This window comes from Microtus pennsylvanicus, chromosome 15 (assembly GCF_037038515.1).
Source record: "Microtus pennsylvanicus isolate mMicPen1 chromosome 15, mMicPen1.hap1, whole genome shotgun sequence".
NCBI classification, from domain to species: Eukaryota; Metazoa; Chordata; class Mammalia; order Rodentia; family Cricetidae; genus Microtus; species Microtus pennsylvanicus.
Window position 1 is genome coordinate 4,025,737 of NC_134593.1, and position 25,174 is coordinate 4,050,910.

At 46.9% G+C, this 25,174-nt stretch overlaps 1 protein-coding gene across 2 annotated transcripts in view; it reads right to left on the bottom strand.

The window, feature by feature from the left end:
* Dusp29 (dual specificity phosphatase 29) overlaps window positions 1-22,715 on the bottom strand; it is a 44,507-nt gene extending 21,792 nt beyond the window's left edge. The window contains exons 1-2 of one of the 2 annotated variants that reach the window (XM_075949877.1): window positions 21,162-21,217; window positions 12,160-12,386 (exon numbers count right to left, since the gene is read on the bottom strand). In XM_075949877.1, coding sequence (XP_075805992.1) covers window positions 12,160-12,359 — 200 coding nt within the window. In that variant the 5' untranslated portion in view covers window positions 12,360-12,386; window positions 21,162-21,217. Of the gene's footprint in view, window positions 1-12,159; window positions 12,387-21,161; window positions 21,218-22,611 lie in introns of those variants that run through there. The other variant, XM_075949876.1, reaches the window with a different exon arrangement.
* Between the last annotated feature and the right edge of the window lie 2,459 nt (window positions 22,716-25,174).

The following is a 25,174-nucleotide window of genomic DNA, read 5'->3' on the forward strand; positions in this document are numbered from 1 at the left end:
GACTAAAAAGGGAGATGTGGTGATATCTTGTTTTTACTCTAACAAAGCTTGCGTGAAGATCAGAGGACAGAGCTAGCCACCAGTTAACTTTAAAGATCTGGAGGTCTGGACAGAAAGGAAGTGACACAGCTGGGTGGAGAGAGGAATATAAGGCTGGGGAGACAGAAGCTCACTCTCTTTTCAGTCTGGAAATTTTGTAGAGGTAAGAGCTGGCTGCTCTGCTTCTCTGATCTTTCAGCTTTCATCCCTAATATCTGACTCTATGTTTTTATTATTAACACCAGTTAGAACTTGTGCTACATTCCAGGCCAGCCTGGACTAGACTGAGGTCCTGTCTGAAACAAACCAAAGAAAGTTTGGTGGTACACTGCAGAGGCAGGTGGAACTGTCTCTGTATGTTTAGACTGTCCATGTGCTTCACATGCCCTGCACAACCACACACACACACACACACACACACACGCACACACACACACACACACGCACACACACACACACACACAATAGTAATTAGGAAAACTGAATCTGATACTCATTCCTAAGTGGCCCTTAAGGAAACCTGGTCCAGATTTACATTCCAATGTGTAAGGATGTGTGTATGTGTGTGTGTATCAGTGCACTACATGCATGCTTGGTCCCTGAAGAGTCTGGAAGAAGGCTTTGGATCACCGTCAGTGGAATTAAAGTACAGTTGTGAGACACAGTGGGTGCTGGAACTCAAACTTGGGTCCTCTGGAAAGACAACGAATGCCCTGAGTCCCTGTGTCATCTCAACAGTCCCCAAGTTCTAGTTTGTATTGTTTGTGACTTTCCTAGGCATGATGGTTTGAACAGGAACGGCCCCTACAAGTAGACTCATGTGCTTGGGTGGTGCTATTGGAAGGCGTGGCCCCTACAAGTAGACTCATGTGCTTGGGTGTTTGGCCCACGGGGAGTGGTGCTATTGGAAGGTGTGGCCTTGTTGGTATCTGTGTCACTGGGGGGCAGATTTTGAGGTCTCAGATGTTAAGACTCAGTGGCACATAGTCTTTTCCTGCTACCTTTGGATCAAGATGTAGAATTCTCAGCTCTTTCTCCAGCCCCATGTCTGCCTGCACACTGTCATGTTTCCTGCCATGATGATAATGGACTAAACCTCTGAGACTGTAAGCCAGCTCCAATTAAATGTTATCTTTTATGAGAGGAAATGAGAATTGCCGTGGTCATGGTGTCTCTTCACAACAATAAAACCCTAACTAAGGCAGGATTTGGTACCAGGAGTTGGATATTGCTGTGATAAGCCTGACCACTTTGGTTTGAAGGAATGTGGACTTTGAAGTTTGGATTAGAAAAGCAGTTAAATGTTTAAAGTGGGCTTAGTGGACCACGCTACTAGAAAGTGGAAGACCGTAGTGCTGAGGGTGGTTTAACCTGTCAGGGCCTGGCTCAAGGGGTTTCAGAGGAGGAGAATATTATTACGTGATGGAGATTTTGACCCAGTGTGGCAGCTTTCTGCGCTTGTCGTGAAGGTCTGTCTGAGGCTAAAGTGACGTGCTATGGATTAACTGCAGCAGCAGAGGAAATCTCAGATCAGCCTAGCACTGACTCTTGTGTGGTTTATTTATTTATTATGCAGATTGTGTTCTGCCTGCATGTCTGCTTGTACACCAGAAGAGGGCACCAGATCTCATCATGGTTGGTTGTGAGCCACCGTGTGGGTGCTGGGAATTGAACGCAGGACGGCTAGAAGAGCAGGCAGTGCTCTTAACCTCTGAGACATCTCTCCAGCCCTAGTTTTCACTCTTATGAATATCTATAATGAAAAGGAACACGCTGAACAGGAGAAAACTAGAAAATGTACAGAGTGAGGAGAAATGGGGCACTAGGCAGTCGAATGGAACTAAATCCTGTGTTTGAGGAGATAAACAGACTAAGAAATGGGAAAAGGGGGGGTGAGCTCAGGACAAGACCCCACCCAGCTAAGCTTCCCACCTGTATGTAAGTGTAATTAAAGCACAGTTTAGGTCCAGGAGTGGTGGCACACACCTCTAATCCCAGGAGACAGACACTGTCAGAGCTCCAAGTTCTAGGCCAACCTGATTCACAGAATCAAGTCTCAGGACAGCTGCATTTAGGCAGTGAAGGAAACCACAGAAAACAGGAAGCTGGTGGAGATGGAGCCTGCTACTATGTTTCCTGCCATGAAGATAATGAGCTAAACCTCCATTGTGTTTCAACCATAAGTCAGCCCAATGAAATGTTTCCCTTTATAGAAGTTGCCATGGTCATGGTGTCTCTTCACAGCAATAGGAAACCTAACTAAGACAGTAGGCCAATAAGGTGTCTCCTTTTCATTAACTTGCCTTAGGAATGAGGTGGGGACATTCTGTCACACGTGAGCCTGTTAGACTCATGCTGTTTGCTCCATTGGGTTGTTACTGACAGGGTCTCTATATGTAACCCAGGTTGGGCTTGAACCTGTAAACTTCCTGCCTTAGCCTCCTGAGTGCTGGAATTCCTGGCAAGTACCGCTACCCCTGGCCTGAGCAGTTTATTCTGAGAGCATGCTCAGTCCCTCCTTTGACTAAAGTCTCCTTAATTCCTTCTCTGCAAACCCATGACCAGGCTCTGCATTCTGACTGCAGTTGAGAGACCAAAGAAGCAAAACCTTTCCGACGTGGCCTGGTTTCCTCAATCAGAGCCCTCCCTATCCTTCTTCTCATCCCTGGTCCAGCCTCCTGCCAGTCCCTTTATGGTCGTTTCCTGAAAGCTTGCTTCAAACTCCATCAGTCAGCTTCAGCTGTCAACTTGACACAAACCTGGAATCACCTGGAAAGAGGAAACTCCAGATGAAGAATCGATCAGACCAGACTGGTAATTATAATTGATGTGGGAGGGCCTAATCCACTGTGGGAGGTGCCATCGCTAATCAGGTGGGCCCAGGCTACAAAAGAAAGGTAATTGAGCCAGGCAGTGGTGATGCACACCTTTAATCCCAGCACTTGGGAGGCACAGGCAGGCGGATCTCCGTGAGTTCGAGGCCAGCCTGGTCTACAGAGTGACTTCCAGGACACCCAGGGATACATAGAAAAACTGTGAGAGCCTAAGTTACATTTTAAATTTTAATTACTATACCTAAGAGTCACTTGCCTAAGGACAGATAGTTTCTGAAATGCTGGAGGCTATTGTTTATGGGAGATAGCAAGTCACATATTTCCACTGTGCTAAACAAGTTTGTTTGACACATCTGCACTGGATATGTGTTGTATAATATCAGTTAAAGGTGTAGTACATTTGTTTATGCTGTGGAACAGTTGCTTAATGATGCAAAGTTGTGTTGCATTCTTTGATGTTGCATTTGTTTAACTCTGTGAAACTCTGTTACTTTGCCTGTCTAAAATGCCTGATTGGTCTAATAAACAGTTGATCAGCCAATAGGTATGCTGGAGAAAGGACAGGCAGGCCTGGCTATCAGAGAGAATAAATAAAAATGCAGAAGCCATGCCAGGAGCAAGAGAAGGAGGAGGAGGACTGGGGACCAGCCACACTGCCAGACACGGAATAAGAAGGAATGAAAAGATATACAGAAATAGAGAAAGGTAAAAGTCCAGAGGAAAAAGAATGATGGTATAATTTAAGTTAAGAAAAACTGCCAAGAAACAAGTCAAGCTAAGGCCAGGCATTCATTTAAAAAAAAAAAAAAAAAGGCCTCTGTGTGATTTATTTGGAAGCTGGGCAGGTGGGAACCCCAAAGAGTAAAGAGCTAAGAGAAAAACACAAACAAACAAAAAAACTCAACAGCAGATGAGGTTTGCTTGCCCCTTGTTGGACCTGATGGGAATACTTTAAACCCCTGAAATCCATGACTCGGGGTCATTTTCTGGAAACCCAGAGTTGGACCTGGCCAGAGAGTTCACCCACCTAGCCAGTATTTAATTAAAGCTTGCTTCAAATTTGACTTTAAACTGTGGTAGTTGTCATATTCTTGACCAGTGGGATTAACAAAACTCTGTCTCAAACAAAACAAAGAAAGAAAGAAAGAGAAAAAAAGGAAAGGAAGAAGGATAGCCGAGGAGTCCACTAAACAGTGTATCTCTGTGGTGTCTGCTTCCCTTCCTGTCTTGCCCTGAACTCCTGCCTTGGTTTTCTCTGATGATGAGCTGTATCCTGTAAGTCAGATGAACCCTTTTCTTCTCATGTTGCTTTTGGTCATATAGTTTATTCTCGCACCAGAAAGCAAACGAGGCTGTGTGTGGTGGTGCACACCTTTAATCCTAGCACTCGGGAGTTAGAGGCAGGGGGATCTCTGTGAATTCTAGACCAGCCTATTCTACATAGCAAGTTCCAAGACAGGCAGAGCTATGAAACAGAGAGTCCTTGTCTCAAAACAAAGCAAACACAAAAAGAAAGCAAGCACACTAGAACATCTCCCCAGATTACATTCTTAGACCTTTGTTGTCCTGATCCCCACCAAATCCCTTTGCAACCAAGACCGTTTTCCCCCAAGAGGTCTTGTGCAGAGGCAAGACGGAGTACATGGCCCATAGACATAGGTCCATGGAGACCATCTGTTTTTCAGGTGGAAAGGAGCCACGCCTATGTTGCAGGGTTCTGTACTGGGCAATGAGGACAATCTGCTGGAGGCAAGGCTGCTTCTCATTTCGATGTCTATAGAGGTCAGTCAGCCTGTGTGTGGTCCTGAATGTCTGTTGGTTTATGGTCTGTGTCTTACAATTTGCCGAACTTTTTAATCTGTTGTCTGTAACACTGTAGCGATTGTTGTGTCATTTCCTGGACGTGGCCTTGATGTCATTGTCCCCATGGAGTGGGGCTATGTGCCCTCTTTGCAGGTGGACTTGGAACAGTAAGTCTTTTCCCTAGCTTCTTGTCTCATTAAGTCACTGGATGCGAAAGAAAATGCAAATCACTGGCTCACTGGGCCTGCTTGTTCTTGGGTACATTGTGGCCATTCAGGGCAACAGTTTAGGCTGCTGCAGGAACTAAAATCTTTGGAGACTGGCTGAGCCACCCTGTCACAGGTGTTGCCCAAGACCATAGGAAAACACAGATATTTAAGTTACGATTCATAACACTAGCAAAACTACAGTTATGAAGTAGTAACAAAATAATTTTATGGTTGGGGTCACACAACATGAGGCCTGTATTAAAGGTCACAGCATTAGGAAGGTTGAGAACCACTGAGCTAAACTAAAGCCTCGGGGGCTTCACTTTTCTTTGCTTGCTGAATAGACGCAATTACACAGATTGGCTTTCACTGCAGAAAACTTGTCAAAATGAACTGTGCAGTGCTCAAGCTTCTTTACCAGATTAAAGAAATTCATTGGGGGAGCAACGGGAAATTGTACATCAAAATGTTTATCTTTGGGTAATGGGAAAACAGGGAATTCTGATTTTTTTTTCCTTTTGGTCTGTGTTTTGTAAATTCAGTGGTGAGCATACTATAGTCATTTACTGTGTAAATGGGTACTGTGACTTTATTGATATTATTTCCTTAGTACTCAGGAGAGACTGATTATTACAGAGTCGTGAGGTGGATTTTTAATTTCTTTGGCTTTTTAAGTTTGGTTAGAAAGCCCTTCCCACTGGCCACAGTGAGGCAGGAGAAGAAGCTACACAGTGAGATGTTATGTTAGAAAATAAAAACCTTAGCTGGGGGTGGTGGCGCACCCTCTTAATCCCATTACTCTAGAGACGGAGGCAGGCAGATCTCTGAGTTTGAGGCCAGCCTTTCTACAAACTCAGACAGCAAGGGCTACACAGAGAAATCCTGTCTTGAAAATAAGACACAACAACAAAAACAACAACACCAGAAACCTTTTCCCATGCTGTTTCACTCCCCCACGGTTCACTCCCCAATGATGGAGTCTAAGGAAGGAAAGGAAATAAGTGCTGGAAGCCATGTTTGAACACGAGGTATTAGTGATTAATCTATGCTTTTGGCTCATGGTGCAATCAGTCTTTTACCCTGTTCGAACTGTGCCTGAGAACGCTTTGTCTAACATGAGAGGGCCGGGCCAGGGCCTCAGCCTTCTTTCTCTGCTACCTTGTCCATGACTGGTGTCCACTCCCAATAGTTGAAAGTTCAAAGTCCAGGTTTTCTGGGAAACATCCACCATGCAAAATTGTTAATGCTGGCATATTTTGCCGCATCCTACACTGGCTGCTCCTCACGTTGGAGAAGCAGGCCAAGTGTCAGCTTTGATGATACAATAATTGTGTGTTGTGTGTGTGGGTGTGCACGTGTATGCACGTGTATGTGTTACCAAGAGAGTCACATCTGTCCAGACACATCAATGAGAGACCTCTCCTCCCTTTCCAGTTTTCCCATCGTCAGGCCCAGGAGATAAATGTCTCTGACTTTTGAGATTGCTAGCTGCCTGGGAGCAAAGGTATCAGAAAGGACAAGATGGAGACCCCAGGATGCAGACCTGGGCTGCTATGGGGTGGGGAGCTGGGCATAGGCGTTTGCTTGTGAGAGATCCAGCTTTGGGAAAGGTTTTGGACGGCTGATGGCCCTCTGAAAGGAGGCTTTGGAGGTCGCTACAGATAATAAAGGTAGGGAGTTGCCGGGGGCCCAGACATCTAAAGGGCAGCACGGTTTAAGAGTGCAGGGATGCCACTGTGGAGAGACATTTCTCAGTTTCTCCCTGTCAGTCCAGCTTCATAAGAGGCCGCTCTGCCTAGGGATGCTCATCCCTTCCCAGCAGAGACACAGTGCCCTTCTCACTGACTGTGGAGAGAAAAGAAAGAAAGGTTTTGCTAAGCAAATGAAAGATGTGAAGGAGATTAAAGTAAGAATATTTAAATTACAGACTGCCTTTCAAGCATGCTCAAGCAGTTCTTGAAGCACCCATTTAAGGAGTGCTGATTGATAAGGGCCTATGAATTATTCTTATCTCCTAGTTCCTAGCTCTCTGGAGGGCAACACTTGGTTAACCTAATTTGAATCTAATTTAAATGACTTAAGAGTAATAACACAAGTATGTGCTTGAACCTAATAAAGCCTAATTTATTAAATAGGACGTTTTAGAAGAACTGTATGGCACAGCCAGACAGGGGCCTTTGAAATCATCCTTTATTTAATAAATAAAGAAACAAAGTCCCAGAACAATAAAATGCTTTGCTGTAGGCCGGACAGTTAAGCAGCCATGCACACTGGGGACTTGAACTCTGTACCCTATGTGTGAATGGGGGCTTCTGCTCCACTCTCTGAGGGCCTGTGCTTCCCACTGGGGCAGACTTAGTTCTCTACAAGTTATGGGATGTGGGTGATGAATGAGGAAGAGTTCCCCATGGGGACATTCACAAGGTGGCCTGTTGACCTGTGTCCCAATCCTCTACTAACCAAGCAGACCTTCTGTGAGGCTGAGAAATCATGGGGACTTGGGGATTTTAGACATCCCAATGGGGCTGAACCCCTTGGAACAACCTGGGACTGAACACGTGTTTAGAAATCCTGAAACTCACAGGTTCACGGGCATTTTTCCTCATGCCCTGGGCTGGGCACAGGTTGGTTTCTGTCTCCAGGCTGTCCTCAGCACAAGAAAACCCAGTACAACAAAAACTAGTGCTTACTCTGCCCTTTCTTCCTTCTGTCACTCCTCTAGCTCCTGTTTCATCTGCAATAGTTCACACTTGAGTGTGCTGGGCATTGCGATAAGCTCCCATGTGTCTTGACATATTAAAACCTCAATCTTACAGATGAAGAAATTGGAGCTCACAAAACTTGATGGCCAGGCCACAAAAGTCCTACAGAAACCAGACATTGGGGCCCAAGCGCTCCACTATCTGCTGGTGTCCACAAAGAGGGTCTGGCAGAGAAAGAATAGATATCATCTTGGGGGTAATTCTGGCCATTCCCAAGTGCCAGGAGTCTCCCAACAGTAGACGGTAACCCTGAACATCCATCCATCCTTGCTCTTGAGTCTGGATTGCCTTCCAAACTGTCCTCTGGAGTCTGGCTTTCAGAAATCTTAGGTGCTTTATGGGTAAAAGAAAAACTCATCCTCAGTACAAATAAAAATTTAGGATTTATGCCTGTGGAGCCGGCCTTGGGTATTGGGCAGTATCTCCAGAGAGACCAAGAAACTCAGGCATTTCTGTCATCCTGCAGCTACATTTATATTCTCACACGCTTGTGCTGCTATGAAGTCCATGGTCCTTTGAAGTCTGTGAACCTTGATAAGTGGTGTCATAGCCAGAACCCAAGATCAGAGTCAAGTATGAGGTTGAGTTGATTCCTGACCACCCCCCACCCCCACTGTGTTTAGACCTTGAGAGCTGCCTGGCCTCTAAGTGAGAGTGTGTGTGTGTGTGTGTGTGTGTGTGTGTGTGTGTGTGTGTGTGTTGGAGCCTGATTGGGCAGAGCTTAATTGAATTGAAAGGGCAGTGACATTTTCTTGGTTGAAATAAGCAGGGTTGTAATCAAAGGTGGAGGAAGCTTGCAGACACCCGCCATCCTGCCATTGCCTGGCACCATCTTAAGTAGAATGTGTCCTTTCTCAGACACTCATGGTGCTTCTATGAAAGCAGCCCTCACTTGGCATTCAGCCTTCCTCGGGCTGGCCTTCACCCACATTCCTGGACACGTCACTAGCAACAGTGACAATGACATTTACATTGGTCTGTCTCTTCACAGTTTCCAAAATGCTTCCTTTTAGGCTTCAAAGCTTCTTAACAACTATTTTAGAAGTGAGGATATAGGTCCAAAAAGGTAAAAGGCCATGTCCGAAAGCCACTGTACCTTTCCAGGGCTCATGGTAGGCTTCACTGTGGTTTAGAATGTTTGTTCTCCCTCCTCCAGAGCGGGGAGGCCTGCTTTCCTGGCCCTGTCACCAGCAGGTTTTGGCATGGGCTTGCTTGGTCCAGTGAAATATGGCTAAAAATGGCACATGTCACTGGGTTGGGGGTGCATGCCTGTAATCTCTGCACTTGGAAGGTAGAGGCAGGGGTATTAGTGGGATTAGGAGTTGGGAGAGCAGCCTCAGCTATATGAGAGTTCCCTGTAAACAAACAGATAAAAAACATGGCGTACATCATGTGTAAGTCAGGCATTATTTAACCACGCCTTTCTTTTCTCTCTGTTGCAAGAGAAAATGTCCCAGCAGCAATAGGGGCTGCCCTATCAGTCTGGAGCGTGGACTCCAGTGACCACAGAACATAAACTGTGGAGTCAGAGTGGACTATAATGTTGGGAAGCCAGCTGCTGTGGTGGCAGGCGGTCACTGAGGTGTGGGAGAGGCCTGTTTCATTGGTTCTAAACTGACCGCATAGCGTTAGCGTTTGGCTTAATCCCAGACTGTCAGTCTTTGTATAGACAGTGTTGGGCTTGCAACCTTATGCACTGAGACTCCTGTGTCTGTGAATTATTCTTCCCTAAGTGATATCTGAGGTCAAAGTGTATGCACACCTCTTTTTGACAAAAGCAAAATTTGAATTATGGAAAATTTACCAATAGGACCCAGAGGTTGTTTGGGATCAAGGAGAATGCAGCATCAATACCCGGCGCAGCGCAGATGAACCACGAGAGTATGCAGAGGACAAATAAGCCAGCTACGAAAGCCCACCAGGCCGTCCCATCCCATGGCCATACAATGTCAAGATCAGGTTGATGTACAAACCAGAAGGCAGACTGGCAACTGCAGGGCCCTGAGGAAGGTGGGGGTGAGGAGTGGCTGCTTAACGGATCCTGGCTTCCTCTTGAGATGATAAAAATGTTCTGCAATTAGACTGAGAATATCATGAAATCATTGAATTGTACAACTTAAGAGGATGGGTTTTATGATATACGAATGATACTCCTGTAGAGCTAAGAGAAGCAGTACATTGTGTTCTGTGCACCCCTCGCCTGAGTTCCCCTGATGTTCTCAGCCGGGAAACGACCGGACAAATTGTACCGTAGTTATACTGTGGAATATTAAAAATGAAGAACAGCATACACAGTGGGGTTTGTTTTTTAAGAAGAAATTATTTAAGCCAGACATGGTAGTACACGCCTCTGATCCCAGTGCTTGAGGGGATGAGGCAGGAAAACCAGGAGGTGAAGGCTACTGAGACCCTGTCTCAACAGACAAAACGGAACACCCATCCGTGGAGCTGAGAGACACCTCAGCAGGGAAGAACTCACAGTGGTTCCCGGCACTACTCTGGACCACTTCCAAGTGCCCATTACTACAGCTCCAGGGGTTCTGACTCCTGACACCTGGCCTCTGCAGACACCTGCGTTCATATGCATCCCCTCAGCCCCAGGCATACATAGGTATACATAATGAAGATAAACTCTTTAGAAAAATACCAATCTGTCTAAAAGAAATAAAAATGAATTGTGTGTGTGTATGTGTGTGTATTTATTTTCTTGTGTTTGAAATAGCACACAGAAAGTGGAATTAGCACATGAACCTGCTATTTGGGAGCTAGCGAGACATTTGGTGGGTAAAGGTGCTTGCTTGACCTGAGTTCAGTCCCTGGTTCCCACATGGTAGAGAGAGAACCAACCTCCATGCATACATACATTATGGCTTGCTTTTGTACTCACATGCACACACACACATGAACAATAAAAAATAAAAAAGGGTTTGGAGAGATGACTCAGCTAAGAGCACTGGTTGCTCTTCCAGACTCCCTGAGTTCAATTCCCTGCAACCACACGGTGGCTCACAACCATCTGTAATGGAATCTGATGCTCTCTTCTGGCCTGCAAGCATGTGTGCAGACAGAGCACTCATACATTAAAATAAATAAAAATAAATCTGCATAAGATGCTTTAAAAAACAAAAACAAGCCAGATAGTGGTGGCGCGTGTCTTTAATCCCAGCACTTGGGAGGCAGAGGCAGGCGGATCTCGGTGAGTTCAAAGTCAAACTGGTCTACAGAGTGAGTTCCAGGACAGCCAGGACTATCACACAGAGAAAACCTATCTCAGAAAACCAAAACCAAAACACCCAAAACTTAATACTTGTTATTGGCAGAATTAAGAGTGGAAAAGGAGAAATTGTACATTTGTTTGTTTCTGTTTTGTTTGAGACAGAGTCTCAGAGACCCAGGCTAGCCTTAAATTCTGTACAGCCAAGGTTGACCATGAACTCCTGTCTCTCCCTCTAAGTGCAGGATTATAGGCCCGCTGCACCATGTCTGGCTTGCAGTTTGTTTTATGACCCCATTTACTTTAACTTTGAAGGTAGCGGCATGTAGTGTTTCTAACTTCTCACAGCTTAATAAAAAGGTTAAGGGAAACATAAGACAAGGGCTACTGCACGTGCTAGATATTTACTTCTGGTTTTTAAGCAGTCAGCTGGTAGTAAGAGCAACACGCACAGGGGTACTGCACGTCTGCTCTAAGGATCAGCAGGGTGTGACGTTCAGAAGGATGGGGGAGGGGTGAAGTGGAAGTCATGAGCCTCAGATCTCAGTCATCGAGATGTTAGAATATAGGGTTCGTACTAAACAGTCCTGTGACTCAGTTGCCTTGCCTTGAGATTTCTTTCACTGGTGTGTTGTGAGGGTCAAACGAGGTCACATTTGCAGGGATTTTAGCATAGTGTCCACCATGCAGTGGTCCCTAAATGATGGCCACAGAAATTTCTCAGTTGTTTGTGAAGCGGGGAAACTGACTATAAGACCTATAAAGAGATGGTGACCTCAATTTTGACTATTGTTTTCAGATACTCCTAAGGCCAAGCTCCAACTCCGGCTCTGGCTAATAGTCAGCTAAGATAGAAGACGAGATTCCTCAGCCTCTCTTGCAGCTAGGTGCAGGGGAAGTCTTAGGCTAGACTTCCCTTTGGAAAGCTGTCCTTCTTGACTTCCTTTCTCCTGACTTTCCTGTTGGGTTCTCTGTGAAGATTCTGGATTCTGCACAACCTTGAAGAACACTAGACCCTCATGATGGTGAAGCAATACACAGAAGCCCTCATCTTGGCTCTCCTGCAGTTACTATGGTTGCCCCAGCTAGACTTCCTTTGGACTTAACACACAAGAGAAAAATGAGCCTGCCTTGCTTAAGGCTCTTTTCTAAGTTTTTGTAAAATGAAGATGAGCCCTAACTAAGATACTTCTCATAGAACAGCTGACCCGGAAGTCAAGGCTTGTGACTCAGAGTTGCTGAGTGACCGAGGAAGCACTTGTTCCTTTCCCAGGGTGACATAAGGGCCTGGAACTTACTCATCACCGATGTGGAGCCTGGGCCAGACCTCGTTGACGTGCGTGTACTGGGGACTGCCCTTCCAGAAGAGGCGCTCCAGCTCGAAGGCACCAGGGGTACAGTAGTCCTCAGCCTCTCCTTCCTCCTCCTCCTGCAGGGACAGCCTCTTGGCAGAGGGGTAGGCATTCTTGAGGCTTGTCTTTGTATCTCCCGACGCCATTTTGGACCAAGGGATTTTCTTTCCTTTCTGTAGGAAAGAGAGTCAGGATGGGGTTAGCATGGAACACTGGTCGTTAAAGAAGGTCATGATGGGGTTAGCAGGGAATGGTGGGCATTATAGGGGGTTAAGATGGAGTTGGCAGGCAGCAGTGAGCACTATAGGAGGAGATGAGGATGGAGCCTAATTTGGTGGGTTTGTCTCTCGCCTGCTGTGTCCCCTCTTGCTCACCCCAGGCCACACAGGTCAATGAGGAAGGCCATGCGGCAGTTAAACAGCACTCCCCAACATTCCAGTGTGCACACAGCGAAAGGGCTGGGGGCCTGAGGCGGTTTTATAGCAGATGGCAGAGCAGCTTTGAGCCTAGGAAATTCCCCTGGGCAAGCCAGGTCGTCTGTCCCCTGGCCTCGTTTTGTTTTTATTTGTTTGCTTGCTTATTTATTTATTTTTGGTTTTTTGAGACAGGGTCTCTTGGTGTTAACTCTGGCTGTCCTGGAACTCAACTCCGCAGACCAGGCAGGCCTTGAATTCAGAGATCTGCCTACTGGGGTTGAAAGAGAGTCCTAGCTAGACAGCTGTGTCTGCTCATCGAAAGCTGTTTGGGGAGTTTATCAAGCTTTCCTGGTGGGATGTGGAAGAAATGTCTCCATTGTTCCCCAGGAATCTTGCTGATTTGACAAGTAAATCGGACTTCCTTAGCTGTTCATCCACACAGCTCCAAATCCAAAGATTCACCCACCAAGGAGCAAATGAGAAAAGGGCACCTTTCCTGAACCTGACAAACTTCCTCTCTTGCCTTTACTCCCTAACCAAGGTAGCTTAACCTCCATTCATTCACACATTATATATACTGCATATCAAAGTAACCCAGAGATGATTTAAAATCTCCATATGCAAATATTGGCCATGGTCCCTTTTGAGACAGGGTCTCCTGTAGCCCAGGCTGGTCTCAAATTTGCTGTGTGTGGAGTAGTGATCCTGAATTTCTAATCCTTTCCCTCCATGTCCATAGTTCTGACTTGATAGGCCTGTACTACCGTGCCCAGTTTATAGGATGCTCAGGCACAAACCCGGGCTCTGTGCTTAGTAGGTGGGTGCTCTCCCATTTTATAAGAGGGACTTGAACATCTGTGGATGCTGAGGCTCCGAGGATCTAGAACCATTCCTCCATGGCTTCCGCAGCCCTCCTTCTCTGACAGCTGCTGTCAGTTCCGTTTCTTTAGAGTCACTGGCTCAGTCTTAACTCTAAAATGTGCTCTTCTCACCACTCTCCACAGGAGGGAAATAGCACACTGCAGATGTTTGGCACAGATCTCTAGTCTGCTGAGAGGGAGGGTGGTGGAAGCTGCAGTGTCATAGGATAAATCCAGGAGTATTAGAAAAGCCAGGAGCATGAGAACATCTGGCTGAAAGACTGCAGGACGCAGTCTGAAAGGCCCGTGCGTCACCTCAGATGCACGTACCAAAATAACTCCGGGGATTCACACTCTTTAAACACAGGCCCACAGTCTGGAGAGATGGCTCAGCGATCTAGAGCCTGCACTGCTCCTTCATAGTTCCGTTCTCACACCCACACATCGGGTGGCTCACAACCACCGCCACTTGAGCACCAAGGCGGTCCATTGCCGTCTTCTAGACATTGCCAGCACCGGCTCTCACATGTGCTTCTAATACATACACACATTTACACAACTCAACATAAATCTTTAAGCTGGATATGATGACAGTTTAATCCCAGCACTTGGGAGGCAGAGGCAGGTGGATCTCTGTGAGTTCAAGGATAGAGAAACCCTGTCTTGAGAAAAAAAAAAGAAAGGTAAAATATTCACAGGTGAAATGATGTAGTCCCTAGAATTTGTATCAAAACGATACAGTTGGAGGGCCAGCCAGACGGCTCAGCAGGTAAACTGCTTGCCAAAACTGCCTGGAGAGCTGAGTTCAATTTCCAGAAGCCACATGAAAGAGGCAGGGAATAGATGAGGAGAGAGTGGTCCTCTGGCTTCTATACATGTGCTGTGGTATGCACACATGTAAAATAAAAATATAGTTGGATGAATGCAAAAACCCAGTGTTGGAGGTAGGGTACTGATGGAGGTGTGGGAAGCAGGATTGGCTGGGAATGGGGGTTAGGTTTGCGCTGGTTTACATGCAGTTGGCCCCATAATCTCATAGGAAGCGACACTATTAGGAGGAAGTGTGTCACTGTGGAGGTGGACTTTGAGGTCTCATATATGCTCAAGATACCAACCACTTCCTGTTGCCTGCAAGCCAAGATGTAGGACACTCAGCTACTTCTCCAGCACCAAGTCTGCCTGCATGCCATCATGTCTCACCATGATGACAATGAACTAAACCTCTAAAAATGTAAACAAGCCACAGCAATTAAATGTTTTCCTTATAAGAGTTCCTGTGGTCATGGTGTCTCTTCACAGCAATAGAAACCCTGTTCCTCTTTACATGTGTTTAGGAATCCCTGTGATTAATTTTTGAAAATGCTAGGCACAGTGATAAATACCTACGGTCCAAAATACTCTGGGAGGTGTTTCAGACCAGGAATCTAAGAGTTGAGAATGAAAAATCAGTCTCTTAAGAAAAATAAAAATTTTAGCTGGGCACACACCTTTAATCCCAGCACTTGGAAGGCGTGGGCAGGCGGAGCTCTGTGAGTTCAGGGTTAGCCTGGTCTATAAAGTGAGTTCCAGGACAGCCAAGGCTATTACACAGAGAATCCCTATCTCAAAAAAAAAAAAAGAAAGAAAGAAAAGAAGAAAAAGTAAAAAATTTAAAGAACAATGAAAAGGCTTGGAACTGTAGATGGAGGCTGTTCATCTGTTCCCTGCTGCGCAGACCCGAAATAATCACACAGAAACTGTATTATTTGCAATACTGTTTGGCCAATAGCTTAAGCATATTTCTGGCTAACTCTTATATCTTAAATTAACCCATTTCTATTAATCGGTGTATCACCACATGGCTGTGGCTTACTGGCAAGGTTTTGGCGCATCTGTCTCCTGCGGGCAGCTACATGGCTTCTCCCTGACTCAGCCTACTCTCTCTACATAGATATCTCTTTCAGCCTGGCTATATTCTATTAAGCCATTGGCCGACAGCAGCTTCTTTATTAACCAATAAAAGCAACATATATACAGAAGGACTTCCCACACCACTGAAAGCTTTGTACCCGTGATTCAATTCTTCCATAGGGATGGGCCAGGTTTTGTGAGTTCTTACAGCCTGCTTCCTAGAGTAGGGATCACATGGGGAAGAGAGGACCCTGCTTTGGAGCCTGCCAGTGCCATTCATTGTAAAGATTGTCTCCACTAGAGTCATTGGCACGAGCTGAAAATACAGATTCCGGGATTGTACACTGGCAGCAGGGACCGCGAGTCCTTATTTTAGCAAGATCCCAGGAGAGTCTGTGCTCGCTGACAGTCCAAAGTAGTTGACTGACATGTGGCTGAAGAGTCAAAAGAAGGGTTGGAAGGGTGCCGAAAATGCCTTCTACCTCCTCCCTGAAATGGGGCCAGGTCATTGGCTCCCCATGCAGATGCAGGCCTGGGAAAGGAAGGACTTGGCCCACCCAGATGGAGGGTTGCTGGGTGTCCTTATCTCTAAAGTAAATTGATGGACTGAGGGGTGAACAAATGGATGGATGATGAGCAAATGAGAGGAATGAATGACAAAGGCCTGGGAAGCGTGGCCAAGGGCTCAACCAGAGCTTTGGAAGCAGGACCTGCGCTCGCCCCGACTGGGTTCAGGGGAGGGCAGTGCGGTGCACAGGGTAGACTCTGCCTCCTCCCAGGGGAGGTTGGAGGCCTGAACTTGCCTCTTGGGCCTGCCTGCTGGGGTTTCGGGGACAGGGGGCAATATTGCAGGCCTGGCTGAAGCTTCTCTTGCAGGAACCAGCCCAAACTCCTAGGTTGCAGCTTTCCTTTAGGCCCGCAGCAGCCGGAGTTCCAAAGACCTACTGCCCACTGCATCCACGGCTCTCACTCATCTTATTTCGAAGTGAGGCCTCCTGTTCCTAAATACTGTGGGCCCCCTTGAGTCCTGCTTATCACTAAGGGGACTTAAAAAGATAGGATTTTAGGGAGATGCTAGAGTCTGTTCTGGTGTGGAACTTCCATCTGCCTCCTTGGATCGCTAACGCTGACCTCACCCTTGGTGAGGCCTCGTTCCCCTCATTATGCTGTGGAGGGAACCATCCCTGGCTCGGGCCCTGCATTTAAAACCTTGGCTGTATTTCCAGACAGAAGAGGAAGTGGTACGGTCTGCCCAAGCAGCTAGGCACTTAGAGGGGGCTCTGGGACCTATTATCCTCCAGCAATGCAGGGAACAGAACAGAGCGGGGAGCTGTCCAGAAACCACAGACCTGTAATCTTTCCAAATCCCGAAGACGGCCGTGCACCCCCAAACCCTACCCACACAGCTCCCAGATCTTTCATTCTTCTAGAGGAGGGGAGAGTCTGTTTCCCAGATCACAGCCAAAAGGGAGGGGAAAGCAAACCTCTTCTGTTTGGTTTCCATAGATTCAACCGCGAGATTAACTGCCAGAGTCTCCATGACACACTGTATCAATCACAGGCTAAATGTCATAATGTGAACTGGGCAGGCTGTCAAGACAGGCTTCCAGATTCCAGTTACAGCTTCATACGTAAAGATTTGGACCTGAGGAAACCAATGCCAGCTCTGAAGGCTCCTTGGCCTGTGTGAGCATCCTTCTCAGAGGAACAGAAGCCAAGCTGGGCTCCTTCACAAAGAGGACAGGTGATTGGCGTACCTAACATAGTGGAAGGAAGTAGCTGAATACCGAGAGCAAAGAGTAACTCAATTATTAGCGCTAAGCGAGAGACACTAGGGAGTGGCGGGTGCTGCGGAAAAGTAAAGAGCCCTGGGACAGCAACCCATCATCCCATGCAGGAGTGCAATCCAGATGTTTCTGCTATTGTTGAAAGATTTTATTTATTTATGGGGGGCGTGCATGTGTAGAGGTCACAGAACACATAATGGAAGTTGGTTCCCTTCTTCCACCATTTGTGTTCTGGTGACTGAACTCAGTCTGGGCTGCAAGTACCTTTACCTACTGAGCCATCTTGCTGACTCCTAATATATATTTTAAATGTTTCTCTCTCTCTCTCTCTCTCTCTCTCTCTCTCTCTCTCTCTCTCTCTCTCTGTGTGTGTGTGTGTGTGTGTGTGTGTGTGTGTGGTGTCAGAGGACAGCATATGGGCATCTATTCTCTCCTTTTACCGTGTGGGCCCTAGGAAATCAAACTCAGGCTACTGGGTTTGCCAGCAAGTGCTTTTACATACTGAGTCATCTAGCCAGTCCATTTCCTGATTTTTTATAAAAAGCCAGAGAGCCCCCCAGAGTTTTATAAACTACTCTCATCTGTTTTGCTTTTGAAAAGGGACGTTAGTATGTAGCCCTGGTTGGCCTAGAAATCACTACATAGACCATGCATACCTTGAACTTTGAGCAGTCCTTTTACCTCAGCCTCCCAAGTATTGGGATTGCAGGTATGAGCCACCATGACAAGCTTCAAGTTACAGTTCTGAAATCAGATCAAAGTCTTGACTCCAGTCATGTGGTGGTGGCGCACGCCTTTAATCCCAGCACTCAGGAAACAGAGGCAGGAAGAGCTCTGTGAGTCTGAGACCAGCCTGGTCAACAGAGTGAGTTCTAGATGGCCTAGAGGTGTAGAGTGAGACCCTGTCTCAAGAAAGAGGAGGTCATGGTGATGATGAGGAGGTGGTCATTGGCGAGAAGAGACCAGAAGGTTATGAAGCAATGTGTACATTATGAGTCTGGTCTTAAATGAAGGTAATACAGGATTAACACTGGCTGTATGCTTGTTGTAGAGCAATGGATTATGTCTGATTTGGTCTCTCCAGTGTCTGTGATGTAAGAGTACATTACATCAGCATATGGAGCAAAAGTTACCCTGATCCCATGAAGTTCTGATTTAGGGTTGTTATGTATGTGGAAGGTGTTCACCCTGAAATTGATGGTGCCTTCCTGAGGGCCCTAGAGCAACTGAGTTATCCTGTGGGCCTTGGGGCAGCAGTCAGGCCTGGCTTCTCTCAGGTCATTCTAGTCTCTTGTGCTTCCTGGCGAGCCATGGCAACTCCAGTCTGTAGAGACCCCAAAGCTGGCACAGTGTCTTTAGGAAAATGGAAGCCTGGTAAGCAAGTCCAAGATCTCAAAAGAGGGGGTGCAGGGGTGTAGCTCTGATGCTTCAGGATAAAAGGACCCCCACTCCCAGGGAAACTCCTCCCTCCTCTGCCTGCACATCAGAGACCCTTCCACTCCCACTCCTCGAGCAGAGCAAGGGCTCAGGACTTCCCTTCAGCCCAGTCTGGAGTTAGTTGGAGCCAGTGTCCTCAAGGACACTCTGGGCTCATCAGTGCAGTTGGAGGCAGCACCATCTTCTCTGTGACTCGACCTTCCAAGTCAGGCCAAAACTTTACCGGCCTGGTCAGTGTGAGAAAGAACTGGGCATGGTTGGATCGGCCAAACCACAAAGATCTCTAGCTTCTAGAAGTTTCTTGTCTAACAGAATAGTTTGTGATTTTGTTTTGTTTTGTTTCTGTTGTTGTTGTTTTGAGACAGGGTTTCTCTGTAGCTTTGGGGACTGTCCTGGAACTTGCTCTGTAGACCAGGCTGGCCTCGAACTCACAGAGATGTGCCCACCTCTGTCTCCCAAGTGCTGGGATTAAAGGTGTGTGCCACCACTGCCCAGCTGAATTTTTTCTTTTAATCTGCCCCTGGAACTGAGAGAATTGTTTTTGATGCAAAAACACAAGTCTGAATCTCTAGGCCCCGTGAACAAAGTGGAGCCTGTCACCCCAACACCGTGGGACAGAGACAGGAGGAGCAAGACTACATGAACTGTGGGGGAAGAGAGCTGGGGCTTGCTCACTGCAGGCACAGCTCCAGGTTCAATAAGAACCTATTTCTCAAAGGACTAAGGCAAAGAGCAATAAAGCAGGATGGCCCACATGGCCTCTGGGCCATGTGCACATATCACACACACACCTCACATACATACATGCACATATCATACATACCCCAAACACACATGCATGCACATATTACAACACACCCCACACACATAATGCACATATCACATACACCCCACACATGCATACATGCACATATCACAACACACCCCACACACATACATGCACATATCATACACACATACATGCACATATCACAACACACCCCACACATGCATACATGCACATATCATACACACATACATGCACATATCACACACCCCCACATGAATACATGCACATATCACACACCCCACACATATACATGCACATATCACACACACACCCCACACATATACATGCAATTTTTCAAACAGTCTGTCTTCTTTTCAGAGATGCCCGTGGACATTTGTGTTCCTAGGGGAGAGTCAGTTCAAATTTAAATGTGATGCAGACACATTGCTTCTCAACACCACCAGAGTTGGGTCTGGAATGTTCTCTGGAAGGAGGGAGTGAGAATGATGTTGCATAATGACTCTGTTAGTGGAACAATGCCTACTGCTAAATTTTGGATTTGGCAGGAGTGTCCAAATATAAGTATATATATATTTCAATTTGCCTCAAGTCTGTATGCATTTAAAATCTACCAAAAATGAGCCTAACCAGAACATAAAAATCTGTGGATTCTTTTAAAATTAAAACTTGGATGAGAAAACCCAGGAACTTTTGTTGTTGTTGTTGCCAATAATTTAATTCTTAATGTATCAGACATAATCCAAGTTTAACAGGTTTTTTTTTCTTTTGGATTCTGGCAAGCATGTTAACAGGAGGCAATTATGTGAAATAATATAAAATCCTTTTATTAAAAAAAAACAGAGAAGCCTTCATTTAAGAGGAAATTTAATATCACTTCTCCAATGGCGCCGATGCCATGGGCTCATTTGATTAGCTCTTCACATGATTCGCGGTGCTTTGGGGGTAATTTATGAGCTCCTAACTGATTTTCCCAGTCTTGGTTTGGCAAAGGTGGGCCTCCCCAAGATGTGAGGCGGCTGGAGGCTCACACTTAGCTTCTCTCTCTCACAAAAGAATCAGCCCAGATGGACGCTACCCTGTGACGAGGGAGATGAGGTCCACGATGCCCTGACCAGGCCAGCTGTGGCTCCTGACTCCGAGATGTGTGGGATGCTGCGGGCAGTTTCCCAAAATGACAAGCTCTTTCGAGAATCATTTCCCGCAGCGTGTCACCTCAGAACAAGAGTTGTGGGAAGAAGGGTAGAGGGTTCATGCCGAGTGCTGAGGGGGCAGCTTTTGGCTCCCACTGTGAGCCCCTTCTATTTCCTATCCGGACTACTGTTCCTTCCTAGGTCTGCCTTTCAAATGCCACACTGGGAAGGCTTGGAGCCAAGGCTGTTGTTTCTGAAAACCACCACAGAAGTCTCAGAGAAATCCCAGTCCTGGCCAGACTCTCAGGAATGAGCACACGGTGGCCTCCCTCATTGCATTTCCCAGGAACATCTGTTCTCGAAATCTCCTAGATGGGGCATGAGTGCGCCACATTAAAACATTAAAACATGAAGGGAAGTGAGGGTTGGCGAGGCTAAGAAAAGTGACATCTGCTAGGCGTGGTGGTGTGTGCCTTCAATCCCAGAGAACTTGGGAGGCAAAGGCAGGCGGATCTGTGAGTTCGAGGCCAACCTGGTCTACAGAGAGAGTTAAAAACAGCCAAAAGCTACACAGAGAAACCCTGTCTCACAAAACCAAAGAACAGAGCAGCCAAGTGAGAGGCCCAAGATAGGTATACCTACAGGCTCTGAGGCACACGGGATCCAGTCTCTACCGCTACCGAAACTGTGTAACCTAGGACAAACCACCTAATTCACTGTGCCTCAGTTTCCTCATCTGGAAAGGAGGACAATGTGGAATAGAGGAAATGTATTAATACTGAAAAGGAGAGCTCCCAAAACTGTCGTGGGAGCCAGGTGCACACCTATAATCCCAGAACTAGGGAGGCTGAGGCAAGAAGATTGTCATGTGTTTGAGGCCAGCCGGGGCTACTTAGTGAGTTCCAGACCAGCATGAGAGACACTTCAGAAAGGTCTGTGGCTGGTGACCAGCCTTGAGCCTGCGCACACTGCTCTTTTATCTGTCATGGGACAGACAGTCATCACAGGAAGTCTATTCTCACCTGGGCCCTGATGCTCCCCTAACCCCCCTGTAACACCAGAGCTGAAACCTCCTCAGCTATGGCATCTGGCTCGATGATGGTGAGGGCCGAGCCCACTCCTCTCATCCATAGCCTTTGCCCCTGAGGTGCCCTTAGAGCTGCCTCACCTCTCTGGTCTCCTCCCACTTCCCACTGCCATGACCACGGTGCCCCCTCAGAAGGCCCTCGAGCCCCGCCGCTGGTAAGTAAATGTCAGAGTCCTCCACCTTGTTCACAGGTCCCATACAGGGAGAACAAGGAGGGGCCACAAAGAAACGGTCAAAGCAGCAGAAAGAACATGACATATGGGGGGTTCCCCCAGGGGCTGGTGACCTCCTCACATATGACCCTCATATCCTCTTCTTGGAGTATTTTCGGCTTCTTAACAGTCCTGGTAGTCCCAACAGCTCTTAAATTTCAGGCCCACCAGTGACAGCTGGGGCCATGGGACAAGGGCAGTGGGATCTGAGACACAAGCTATCCTCTCCTTGCCTGTTGTCTAAGCTGGGTGGCTCTGTGTCTCCATCACCCAGCCTTCCATCTCTACTGGAGTGTTTCCACCCCAACCCCGCGTGCCCTCAAGAGTGTGAAGTCCTCAAAGAGTATCTTATTTTGGGGGTGACTTACACTCACCAGGACACCAGAGGCTTGAGTGCTGGTTTGTAATTTGCACTGCCCTACACATGATCCAAGGGAATTGGATGCCTCTGTTTCCCCTTGCTCCCTAACTCTAACCAGCTAGATGGACACAGGTAGAACCTTGTGTAGAATATAAAATATAACACAGAGCAGCCAACACCACAGACAGGGCCTAAGAACCTTAACACACTCAGCTGTCCCCTAGAAATAGTTACAGAACCAGAAATTCAGATTTAGAGGTCATGAAAGAGAAAGGAATTCAATGGTGTCTCTAGAGAATGCAGGGATAACAAGAGGCCTTTCATCCCCAAAGGATGTTCTCCACAGCTCCAGAAATTGTGCAGTCATTTTCTCAGAGGACACTTGGCCAAATCTCAGAGGCAACAGGTTTCCCATTCAAAGCCCTTACCTGGGTGCTGGGTGCCGGGTGCCTGGTGCCGGGCTGAGTCGAGAGGTCCTGGTCTGTATGTGTGGCAGCTTTACACAGAACCTCCAGACTCGCTCAGAGGGCCTATTTTTAGGGTCAGATCTGCTGACTGACCATGCATGCTGTCCAGTCTGAGAGGAGACCTGTGGCATTTGTTTGCAAAATGAATTGCCAAGTGTGACCTGAAACCCTTGACTTAAGCAGTCTGGTATCAGGAGGCCCACATGCTTGTATCTGGTCCAGCCATAGGTACAGGACATGTGGCTGTCAGGGTGGTGATGGATGGGAATTTCCCAACTTTTTTTTCTTGGGCTGGATAAGGCCAGGTGTCCACGGCCCTGCCACGGACTCTGTCTCAGAGCGGCGGGAATGGGGGAGGTTTGCCTGCTGGCATGGAGCCCGCAGGAGGTCTCAGTGTCCACAGCATGAAGAACTCCACGGCAGTCTTCTCTGAGAGTTTGGAGAGCTATCTCTTGGGGAATGAATGAGATGAATCTCACATCACGGAGAGTGACCCTGAGAAACAGTCCCAGTGGGCAAACATTGTAATGTACGATTTTCTGCAAAACTCCACCAAGTCCCCAACCTTTCCTGGCTTCAGTGAGGATAGTCACAAGCCTACCCTCATAGAATTGTGATCATAGAAGGAGATAAAGTATAAAAAACACTTAGCAAGTGCCTGGCACGTGATGACACATAGAACATTCTAGATGCTATTGGTGTTACAAATTTATTCCCAACGCAACATTTCCAAGTCCTTTTTCTTATCTCTCCCCCCTACTTCTTTTGGCTCAGTCTCGCTTTTTTCCAGTATGTCCTCCACCCTCATCAAGTCCCTCCATGGAGGCCTCCTCTTCAGCATCAAGGGCCAGAGTCCCATGCAGTTCCTTTAGTCTTCTAGTAGAGTTAGGGCTTGTGCAGTTCCTCACAACAAATGACCCATCCTTGTCACCTGTTTCGGGTGTGTGGAGAGATGGGGAGGAGGCCCCCGGCCTCCTCCACCCTTTAGTTAATGAGGTCCTTGTACTGTCGTCAGAGCTTTGTTCAGTAAACCTTCCTTAAACCCAGCAGGGCTACCTACCGCTGCTGTAACTCTCGGTGAGTATTTTTTTTAATTTTATTTATTATGTATATAGTGTTCTGGGCACAAGATCTTATTATAGATGGTTGTGAGCCATCATGTGGTTGCTGGGAATTGAACTCAGGACCTCCGGAACAACAGTCAGTTCTCTTAACCTCTGAGCCATCTCTCCAGCCCTCTCAGTGAGTATTAATGCTAGTCATACCACTGCAAAGCTTCTTAGTACTGTAACTTTTATTGATCTCTTGGTAGAAAGAAGAGTCGCAAAGGAAAGAGGCCTGAAAGTACAGCAAGGTCCGAATGTGCCCTAGAGTCAGAACAACGGGGTCCTGTACAGGCCCTTCTGTTGTTACCCTAAGAAATGAGAAAGTCAGAGATGCTAGGATTGAAAGGATCTAGATAAAAGACTTCACTGCAGGAAGGCTTGAGGGGGAGGCTCAGGTTCCGGCCTGAGATAGGGCTGAATTGGCAAGAGAGACCTCTGAAAATATGGAGCCAGCAGTTTGTGTGAGGGGGACCAAATACCTAAGCCAAGTATGGGGACATGCACCTGTAATCCCAGGGGCAGGAGAACAGCCACAAATCCAGTACCAGCTGGATCTACATTGTGATTAAGTCAACCAGAGCTACTTAACCAGGTCCCTGTCACAGAAGAGGTGGCTCAGTGGTACAGGTGCTCATCACTCCTGCCCAGAGAACAGACTCCTGCAAATTGTCCTCTGATTTACAGGCACACATGTACTCTCTCTCTCTCTCTCTCTCTCTCTCTCTCTCTCTCTCTCTCTCTCTCTCTCTCTCTCTCACACACACACACACACACACACACACACACAGATGAATAAGTATAAAACAAGTAATTAATCCATCTGTCAATCAATATCTTATCTAAATCCACTTAAGACAGCTAGATGATATATAGGTGTGTTGAAGAAAGATCAATGACCACAGCACAGAGCAGGGAACAGCTCCACACTTGATACATGACTTATCCATTCTTTGAAAAATTTTAGATCCAGAGAACTTTTCTCTCTGGAGATTTGTATCCCTGTACCACCAGTATCTCAAGATGCACCACAGTATGGACTATAGACACAGCTACCCTTCTTCCCTACCTGGATTTTCTCACCTCTGTCTCGTTGCCATGCATGCCATTTTCCTAGTAACCTATCCAATAGGGGAGACTTTCCTCAATAGGGTTGCCCGTAGACCCCAGAAACAGGTCTTATTCCGAGTTTGCATTTTTTAGAGGGTCCTTTCAACACACACACATAAACACACACACACACACATAAACACACACACACACGGCTATAGGGGCATAAGCATCTGGGGGAGATGTTTACAGGTCTTTTAGAATAACTAAAAAGAGGAGGCTGGAGAGATGGCTCAGTGGTTAAGAGCACTGCCTGCTCTTCCAAAGGTCCTGAGTTCAATTCCCAGCAACCACATGGTGGCTCACAACCA